Source organism: Haliotis asinina, chromosome 7 (genome assembly GCF_037392515.1).
Source record: "Haliotis asinina isolate JCU_RB_2024 chromosome 7, JCU_Hal_asi_v2, whole genome shotgun sequence".
NCBI lineage: Eukaryota > Metazoa > Mollusca > Gastropoda > Lepetellida > Haliotidae > Haliotis > Haliotis asinina.
Window position 1 is genome coordinate 37491650 of NC_090286.1, and position 10856 is coordinate 37502505.

General features: G+C 41.3%; 1 protein-coding gene across 1 annotated transcript; it reads right to left on the reverse strand.

Annotated features, from left to right (window-relative positions):
* Positions 1-10478, reverse strand: LOC137290998 (uncharacterized). The gene is made up of 7 exons (XM_067822233.1): positions 10372-10478; positions 6386-6584; positions 5352-5440; positions 4816-4941; positions 4122-4311; positions 2907-2995; positions 1-1681 (listed from the first exon to the last, which is right to left on the reverse strand). The coding sequence occupies exons 1-7, from the start codon at positions 10454-10456 to the stop codon at positions 1572-1574; spliced, it is 888 nt and encodes a 295-aa protein (XP_067678334.1). The 5' UTR covers positions 10457-10478; the 3' UTR covers positions 1-1571.
* Positions 10479-10856: the final 378 nt, after the last annotated feature.

A 10856-nucleotide genomic window follows, 5' to 3' on the forward strand; every position in this document is an offset into this window, starting at 1 on the left:
TGGACAACAACGTCTTTATTGTAATAGAGACGTTTCTGTTTATGTATACATATGAATTAAAAATAAGCATGCCTATCTTTATGTACACCCGAAGAGCCGTTGAGCGCCGAGAGACCTTGTGTATATGAAGGAGTTTTGAGCCTGTTCCCTATCATTCATTCATTCGTATGTATGTATGTATGTATGTATGTATGTATGTATGTATGTATGTATGTATGTATGTATGTATGTATGTATGTATGTATGTATGTATGTATGTATGTACGTGTGTGTGCGTGTGTGTATGTCTGTGTGCGTGTATCTGTATGTCTCGCTGTGTGTGTGTGTGCGTGTGCGTGTGCGTGTTTGTTTGTGTGCGTACGTGTGTGTCTGTGCGTGTATATATCAAACACGACTGAAAATTCAATTTATTTTTCATTTGTAGATTGACACGTTGCCAGACAGCAAAACACCACCACCGATGCAGACATACCGTTTGGGATAGATTCAAATATATCTCAAATGAAACACACTGTGATGAAACTGTGGCTATATAAAAGGCTATCTCATCACGTTCACCTTGTCTACAAGTGTGAAGAGACACGTGAAGTATATAAGTGTGGGTGCATGTATACAATGTAACAATCTAGCTGGTTTACAGGGACTACTGTGCACATACTTACGGGACATCAAACCCCCACGGCTTAATGGGTGCGAGAAGTTAAAGCTGTCATACCGACTGAACGTTTGCTTGCGACTTATAGCCTACACTTATGTAAACACATCCTGGCTCTTTCGACATCAATAACGGACGCGTTAAATCTCTTTTTCACATGGTATATCACATGTAAATGTGCGAAAATAGGTGTTGAATGATCAGGCCGTGACCACCATTTTTCATTTTACCTTTGGTTCATAAACATGCATATGTTCATTATGTAGTCGGAATCGTACAATAGGTTCTCTTCTTAGCGTAGTTTGCCAAGAGTTTTGTCTTTTTATATCATCTATTACGATATTACTGAATTTATACATGACATCTTCGGGTACTTTGGTACCTTGGTTGACGAAACACCATAAACCATATTGCCTGTTGTTGTACGTTAACACCAAACATAATTTGGATTGTACCAATATAGGTTTGATATTGAATCCCCGAGTTCTGGTCTTCAGCAAAGCATACTTGACTTGGTAAATAGATGTCATCGTGAACCTCGATCATTCAGCTGAAATGTTGCTAAAAGTGGTGTTATACATATTGAATGTATACCACTCAAAACAAGTAATGGGCAGAGTGCACCTTGATATAACTCTACAAATGCTCAGTGTTAATACATTAAACGCATTGCCCGGCACGAGCTTTCACATTTCAGATCCCTACCTACATATTTACACGTGTGATCAAATACAAATAATACAAGTAAGTGACGTTAAAGAAAGAATATTATTCCTTTTGTTCAGTGATTATGTAATGTATACATGGGGCAACGGAGATAACTCTAAAACCACTGCATGTTAAATAACACACCGGGCCGTTGTAGTAGAACCCACGATTGAGACAGCGTTTCAGAAGGACGTCTTTTTATTCAGTCTCATAGACTATTCGCTGAACACACGGTGCCATTCTGGCTTAACGTGTATCCCGGTTCACATTTAGAGCAGGAGGTTTTGTCAGTGCACCGGCTACATCCTTCTCCACACCCTGAAAAAGATAAACGCTGACTTGTATGTCTGTTGCATATCACGTCGCGATCCAGTATGAATAGCGATTACTTCCCAGGTGACATATATGATAACCCCTTCCGATATAGCTTGGGAAGTACAGGTGTCTATGCACACATTAAGCGCTGTAAAGAGTGCACCCAATGCATGTTTAAAGTCTTACATGAAAAACAGGATTCGTTTTAAATGAAATGAAAGCATGAATTGTCCTGGTTTTACATTTACCCGTATTAAGTTCTACTTTGACGCTTTTTATCAAAGGTATACAAACACTCAAGTCTGGATTTAAAAGGATTCAGAGACTTAATATTAAACACCTGAATACAAGGTAACCTGTGTTAAGGATAAACACTGTGTCAGCTCGCACTGGTGAGGTCACAGCCAGTCACTTATACATATAAATGTAAGTTTGTACCCACAGTAGAGGCCTGTAGCGATAACTCTATAGAGAATACAGTGTAGAGGGGATGGTAGTCAAGCTCAGATTTGCGGAGAGTATATTTTCTGGCACTGCTTAAAGTTTTTATGGATGGCTCAAGACAGATTTGCAATAAAATGTGGCAAAATTACGTTTTCAACCCCAGATCCCAACTCTGTCTAATATAAAAATAAGCCAAGGTATGTATATATTTCTCATCTCCCGAAAACATCAACATATTGATTGTATAGCTATCTTTTGCAAGCGCGTAGCAAGCCATTATTTTCGTGTAGTGGTTGGGTGGGTGGCGTTTTGTTTTACGCCGCTTTTATCAATATTCCAGCAATATCACGGCGGGGGACACCAGAAAATGGGCTTCACACATTGTACCCATGTGGGGAATCGAACCCGGGTCTTCGGCGTGACGAGTGAACGCTTTAACCACTAGGCTACGCCACCGGCCATTATTTTCCTGTAAGCCCCATGGGTTGCAAAGTTTATATTCAGACAATAATGAGGGTTTGCCCAGCCTTTTTAGCAGCAATCATGTGTACGTCCAGGCTTTTATTTATAATGGTAGCTACGCTCCTGTTTGTTGATCAGTCATTGCTAAATTATTCTTGATATGTATATGTTTGTTAAAATACAATGCAGACTGGTCCAAGGAAGACGGGTATATACCAATCTATGGCTCGAGACAATAATACATCAACTGAATGTAAGTTCAGCACCGCATTATTTGGCATGTATGTTTATCATTTGCACAACGAGTGAATAATTTACATACAGTCACAGAAGGTCGATCTTTGTGTGTCTTTCCTGAACCAACCATCACGGCAATTCAGTCCCTTGACGCACACAAAACGGGGCTCATTCCTGGATGGAAACGAAACGATGAGTGTATTCACACAATACTACCTGCATTAGAAAGCAAGCGCATAAACTTGACACGGGACTATTGAAAACCTTGGTTAAACTGACGTCGTCACTTATAACAATGTTGCAGCTATGATCACATCTAGGCCCCGCTTCACATAGCGATCTTAGCGCTACGACTGTGACGAGAGTTGTAGGTCTATGACCGCACTGAAACGCGGCCCTGGGCCTAGGTTTTCGAAGCTCTCTTAGCGCTAAGATAGTCGTAGGTTAATGTTAATTTATGGCACTTACGACTATCTTAGCGCTAGGAGAGCTTCGGAAATCTAGGCCCGGGGTCTAGATTTTCGAAGCTTTCTTAGCGCTAAGATAGTCGTAAGTCAATATTAATTTATGGCACTTACGACTATCCTAGCGCTAGGAGAGCTTTGGAAATCTGTACCCTGGCTGGATATATGTCGTCTTGAGTGAGATAGGTTTAACGCTGCCTTACACACCATGTCAGCCATAGTTCCATCCTATTAACAAGGAAGGAAATACACACGAGTCAGGTCTCAGATTTAAACCATTTTGTTGTGACTAAGTCGCTAGACTAGGTATTGACAAGTCAAAGATCATCATTATCTGCGCGAATCTGGAACTGAACTCTTTCACCGGGGATTTAAACGATAATTTCCGTGGTGTAAGTTCGCCCTTAAGTCGCTCATTGTCAAACAGGGGTTAGCGTGTACATTGATCTCATTTGATACCTGTCTAAGATACTACAGATACGTGGTGAAAGGTCTGTGACATCTGGCACATGATCGATTGGTATGGTGCGAAGAGGCAGGGAAACAATGGTAAGGACAGTCAGTTGACATGGAACAGTTACGAAAGACGTCATCATATGATCTATTATCTGAATTTACAAAAATGCTAAGTATTTCTCATCTCTGTACACAAAATATTGGCACTATTTCTAAATGGCATTCAATGTGTGAAAAATATATATTCATCACGCTATAAAAGGAGGATACGATCGTTAAAAATGCCTTTGTATTTCCTATATGGATTGGATACGGCGCCTATTTCTGTAAATATGTATCATTAATAACCGTTACTTCAAATTGTATGCTCATTGCCTTACACGTCTCTGGTGTTCTTGATGGTGATGTTGTTGAAGGTGTAGCTGCCGTGGGGGTCGTTTGTGGGGCGGTAGTAGAGGTGGTTGAAAGTTGGGAGGTATCCCTCGTCACATGACATACAGCCCAGACAGCCGACCGAGCTCCGGATGTACATGGTGTAGGAGCAGTGTGTATTCTTGCTGGGGCACTTCACTGAAACATGGAGGAAATGTAGGCTGCGGCCTGGACGAGATTCCACCATTATTGATTCCACATACTTCTTTTTGGTTTCAACAGAAAATAGATGTATTTGTTTGTCTAAGACCTGAAATACAAGAATCCTTCCAGAGGTTACTATGTTCGGTCGTTTACCTCTTTACGTACAGAATGATGTAAATGAGAACGAAAATGCACACACCACCTTGTGCAAATGATACTGAACTTCTCACCATGCCATCATCTGCAGATGAGACTAATTTTCTCAAGATCAGACGTGTATTTCTTCACATACAAATTAAGATCTGCAAATGGGATAGCTCCTTTCCACGTGCTACAGACAAACGCACCTTGCCACACAACAGATATCTGCGGACGGGAAGGTACCTCCACACACAAATAACATGGTGTCTCCGAAAATATTGCCCAAGAGAATCAGATAGATCAACGTTTACCGTAGGGAAGGATTTGTCGTAATTAAGGCGTAATCTCTTCACTCACCACCCGACGGCTTACATACTGCTGTCTGTTTACCCCCGGGGAGTGTGTGTCGGACCATGTTGTACCCCCAGAAACACGACTGACAGTTGTTGTAGCTGGAGCAGGCGGAGCACCCTTCACCACACCCTGTAGGAACACATCCATATAACCGTGTACTTCAACATTCTTCAACAGCCTTCGTCTTACACGAAACGTATTGAAACGCGTATAACAATTACTTGCAGTGTTTCAGTGACAGTTTTCAGCCGGATAACGTTTCATAATGTTTGTCATTCTTTGCTTAAATCCAATTTCAAGCGTACACACTTGGCAGTTTAGATACCTTACCCTAAGAACCTCCACTTACGCTGAATAGCATGTTTGATCGTACCACAGAGTGAAACAACGGATGTAATGATATATCTAACGTTTCGTATCTGAAATGCAATTTTCAAATGTGTATTTTCTCTCTCCCGACAATTTACACGCGAGGCTCAACCATATAACTAGATTAAGAGACGATACAGGTGGTACTTGTTAATGTCAGTTATGCTCACAAGCACATGCAGACTGCGGTCCCATCTGCGTGTGGAAGAAACCAGCACAGCAATGGTCGCCCTTCACACAGATCCACTGGGGCTCCGTCCTGCAGAGACATGTGGCAGGGCGATATAGTGAGTGGGTGTGATTCTCCACGGTTCGTCTTTTGGGTGGCAAACATAACTACAGATATTTATTATTTTGACATATGTATATAGCACCAATATCCAGATCACCTGGTAAAAGGTGCTTTGTTTTTTAACTTGATCATTGGATGTCAGTCTCAAACGGCACAATTTTCAATCTTAACTCCCTGTGCATCATACAACTCTTGCATCCACTCGATGCAACGAGTTGAAGTGGCTTTCCCGTCCTTGCGGGTACCCATTCACACCTGAGTGGACTGGGACAGATAGTCACAGCACTTTGTTCAAGTTTACTGTAAGTTGCTGTACTCACAGCCAGGTGTTTGCATGCATTCACATGGCCAAAATCTGGTAATATACGTACGGATTCGTGGGTTCTTTTAAGTGCACTGGGTCGTGTACTGCACATTAGGAGTTGTAACACTGAAAGAGCCTGCATACAAAGCTGACTCCAAGGTTTTTACACAGATGGGCTCGATCCCGTCACCTCAAACTCGCTGCATCACTAGCCTGGCGGCTTAGCCAGCACGCCCACCATGCCTCCAGAAGAAGTCACTGGCATTTCTTTTAGCCAGTAAATGTTGTTTAACAGCGGCGTCAGCCATACGTCCGACATTATTTTCACGGCAGCAGAATGTGAAGGGTCAGTTTGACTGTTAACATGATATTATGAACCAGCTACTGGTGTATGTAATACTCAAGTAACATCGGAACGGTACGAACACTGGTCATCAGCTAAGCCATTTTAAGCTCTATAAATATGTAAATGCTGAAAGATTAGGAATCCAAATTCTTTCAAAAATGATATCAAATTCGATGACAACCATCATTCTGTCAATACAAAGTGTGCATTCCTTAATTCCACACATGTCGTTTAGAAGTTAATAAAAGTTTAAATGACTCACACGTCGACGGTGTTCTGAATGGGGACGTCCCTGTAGGTGTAGTGACCGCTCGTGTCGTTGGTGTCACGGCGATGTCGGGGGTTGCTGGTCATTATGTACCCATCCACACACCCGCCCTGACACCCCAGGCAACCCAGATTGGGGATGACGGCGTTGAAGGTGTCGGTGATGCAGTTGCTGGCCATGTTGGGACAAGGCACTGAGTTCAGTCAAAAACGGATATAGGAGATGAGTGATACCATGTTGTCTCAATGCTCAAAGTAACGGAGTGAGTGAGTCGGGTTTTACGCCACACTCAGCAATGTTCCAACTATATGGAGGCAGTCTGTAAATAATCGAGTCTGGACCAGACAATCCGGTGATCAGCAGCATGAGCATCGATCTGCGCAATTGGGAACGTGTGAACCAAGTCAGCGAGCCTGACCATCCGTCTTTTATCACGAAGTAACGGAGATATCATGTCGTGCCAAGCTACAACATGACATGTGTCATTTAAGGTCCGGCACTAAGGAATACATTTGCCATTTAGTGTGCCAAGAGACTGAGAAACAGTCATTTTGGGTCAATGTATCTGGGAAAGATATTACATTCGTTAACTAACACTGCGCACCTACCATGCCTAAGCATGGCACAAAGTTACAGGAATGTTATATCATAAAACTAGAAAATGCGATATCATGTTGTGTTGAGACACTGAGGGACATAACTGTCATGTGTCAAGGCACAAAGAAACAAAAGATAATCTGTTTTGTCAAGCCACCGGAGAAAATGTATAATCTGTTGTGTCAAGCCACCGGGAGAAAATAGATGTTCTGTTGCGTCAAGCCAACGGACAAAAGGTTATGTTTTCCTGCCTCAAACCACCAGAGAAAATGTATGTTCTGTTGTGTCAAGCCAACGGACAAACGATACGTTCTTTTGTGTCAAGAGACCAGAGCATGTCATGTTAATTCAAAAGAATTCGGAACAAAATTGCATCATCGCATGAAACCACAAAGTAACATAATGATGTGGATTGTGCAAACGCAGAAATGAGATGCAAAGCCACATGGAAACAGTGGTATCTCTTTTCAATAATGACCCAGCACATAGGGTACATAATACACTCGAAGGATAGAGGGAGTTAAAGAGCTGACTAACAGTTCGAGCGGACATAATGAACATATCTGTTTGGGACAATGTTCTCAATGAATATTTAATACACGGCAAGGTATTTGGCGTTAGAGTTATGTCCTGACAGATGTTGGATGTTGTGAGTTCGGGATACAAATTTATCACCAATGTTTCTTTGAGACATGACAGTATTGTGGACAAGAACAAATCGGTTAAGATCATACAGGGCTTTGGAACTAGAAGTCGCACTTAATTTGCGACATGCCAAGACTAGCCTGAGAACATGGCGCTTAAAAATAATAATGTATCTAAACACCCCTGATGTACTATGAAGTAGCTACATTATCAAACGAACGTATTATATTCTACGACATTGTCGAGGAAAGGTGTTCATTCTTTACGCCATGTTTTCCCATAGGATCCAAACTGACATACACCTCCTTCTTAAATGGCAATTTGTTCGGAAATTATAGGAATATTTGTAGGTGGAAAAATCCCGTTTAACGCCAAAGAAATTAAACACAATGACCAATTGAGTACAAGGGAAATAACACAAAAGTGACCAGAGGGTAATGGCCACAACACTCCAGTCCCAATACATGACTGGACAAGCACGGTGTGGGTGCATCCGATTGAAGGAACAGGAGCCGCGGTCAGCATCACGGTTCGGGGAATTTCAATGAGATCAAACATAGTTATTGGACGATGGATGTGTCCACACACAAGCTTTACGTTGTTAACATTCGTTCACTGACCTGTAAGGTACATATTGACTCTAACACACGTGTGTTTATATAGCTGGACAGGAGGACCTTGGTTGTAACAGGCAGAGAGCCTGATTGGCGATATTTTAATAGACCAGTCAAGAGTAACAGAACGAATAATAGAAACTTTAGAAGATTCTCTCGGTTTTGCGTGTGAGTCATCAGTTCAAAGAGTGACGATTGTTCACAATATAGAGTTTACTTATTTATATAAACACAAACTGAACTATTGCTAACATGTGGGGACTAGGGTGACTAACAAGCGAATAAGAACTTAAAAAGTTCTCACGTTTGACGAGCAGCTTATTTCAATTACATAAATAATTCCATGACCAATCACAAGTACATTTTTTTTTGCAGGGAAGCAATGCAAATATGTCCCCTCATAGCACACGATACTTTAGAATTTCACAACCATGTTAATTTATAAGGGGGAAAATCAACAGACCATCGAGTTATTTTCTTCTTCGACTTCGACATGACGCATGGAATATACATGTTTTGTTGGTAATCATGTTCCATACTTTATGCTGTTGACCTTTGGCAATGCATTTTTTAAATAAAAGAGTGAGTGAATCAGTGAGTTTAACCCACCAACATTCCAGCTACATGCCGGCGGTCTGAAAATAATCGAGTCCGAACCAGGCGTTCAAGTGATCAACAGTATGAGGATCTCCGCAAATGTGAACAGATGATAACCATGTCGGCGAGCCTGACCACGCGATCGCCTCCTACAACAAGCATGGGTTACTGAAGGTCAGTATCCTAGCCCAGACCTTCACGGGTTTAAGAAGGGATGGTGGGACCTTCACGGTCCCTTTTTATAAAGGTGTCTATGATTTACCCCTTTATGTTTCCCAATGACAAGACAAGAAAGAAAACATGATGTCTCTCAGAAATCTGAACCGAAACCTCAGAAATGGAACCATATATTTCGACTGCATTTTAAGTGACACAGGACGATGTACAGAGGAAACGTATGAAATTGTCTATTTTTGGTGTGGTGCAAAGCAGCATCATTTGAATAGTTTGTTATGCACTTTCTGCGCCAAGGACACCAAACAAAATTATGACCACATTCTATGATTTTACTAAATCTAAACAACTGCTGCCTTAAAAGATTTAAGAGTCATAATTCAGTTTTCTATTTCATGCAGTGAATGTTAGATGTACCTGGGTTTATGTTTGTAGCCTAAAAGTGTCTTTCATTTCTCCTTATCGTGAAATATTTCCACTTTGTATTGACTGACAACGTCACGGGAGTTTGGCCTGGACACTCGGAATACAAAATCAGTACAATATACGTTACACACACAGACACACAGACACACACACACACACATTTGGTTTCTTCTATCATTCTATCATTTTGTGTTCATTTCCTATTCCTCCGATGATAAACATACTCTCATATACCACTCATCAATGACGCTATGTGACGTCGAGAGGACGATTGAACGCGGCATTCATTCAATACCACAGTCGTCCAGATTTCCAACTGGATCATCTATACTGGACCAAATTAGTTAGGGATGTCGGTATTTTTATGACTGATATTTTATCAGTGTGTCACATGAATAAACAGATCATTATTCAGAATTTCATATATCATAAACTATCTTTGTCCAGTATACATGCAAAAAACAGGATCTATCGCGTCAGGGCACATTGCAAGTCTGGACTAATTATACCACAACACCTGTTCCAAGTCAACGACACAACCTTATTATATATGACAAGACGGTTAATACTTGTCACAAAGGATGTATTATTTGTCTCATTACCTTCTGAACAGATCGAAAGGTGTTCATTGTACCATAGTCACTCCAACTAACCTATATACCTAACTGACATTCACAGCGACTCGGCAAGGTACGAAGTTTATCGAGTTTGTTTGAAGGCGTGTACTAAGTTTGTAAGTAAGTTGAACCATTGTCTTTCTTCTACACCACCTTGGTGTATTAGACTTGAATAACACCAAGATGTGAGAGAGGCACACCGGTGTCGTGACTTCCGTGTAGCCAGACATACAACGGCCTATAGATACAAACACATACCAGCTAGAGCTCTGAAACCTGGTAACGTTGACATTGGGGCTGACGTCATTACCTGTTGACATAATGAGAGACTGCACGTTTAGTCTACAAGTGAGAAGCAAGACGGCACTGATCGCTGTCCTTCTTGTGGCCGCCATATTGTCCGATTGAGTAACTGATGGGAATAACTAGTCGCTTAACACCTGTCTCGGATAAACATTCTGATAAAATGTTTCGCTTTAACAAGTTGTAGGAACGGCAGTACATGAGAATATTTATTTCGAAATAGGATCATTGAAAGCGTGTACACGTGTATCACTAAAGCAATATGTGAATTATGGTATTCGGTGTGTATGTATCACGACATGTCTCGTGAATGGCGTTTGGTGCAATATAAATACACATATTATTATTATTTTTATCTCACCCAACATTGCAACATATATCATGATTCTCACCTGACATTACGACATATATCACGAATCTCGCCTCACATTACGGCGTGTATCATGCATCTCGTCTCACATTGAGACATATAGCATGCTCCTTGTCTAACAT

Bases quoted from the DNA above. Each gene is read 5' to 3' on its own strand.
- LOC137290998 (XM_067822233.1), bottom strand. From the start codon at position 10,456: ATGGCGGCCACAAGAAGGACAGCGATCAGTGCCGTCTTGCTTCTCACT. The intron at 5,441-6,385 runs GTGAGTCATTTA...ATGTCTCTGCAG, and splicing joins ATTCAGAACACCGTCGACGT to GACGGAGCCCCAGTGGATCT. The intron at 4,942-5,351 runs GTGAGCATAACT...GTGTTCCTACAG, and splicing joins ACCGCAGTCTGCATGTGCTT to GGTGTGGTGAAGGGTGCTCC.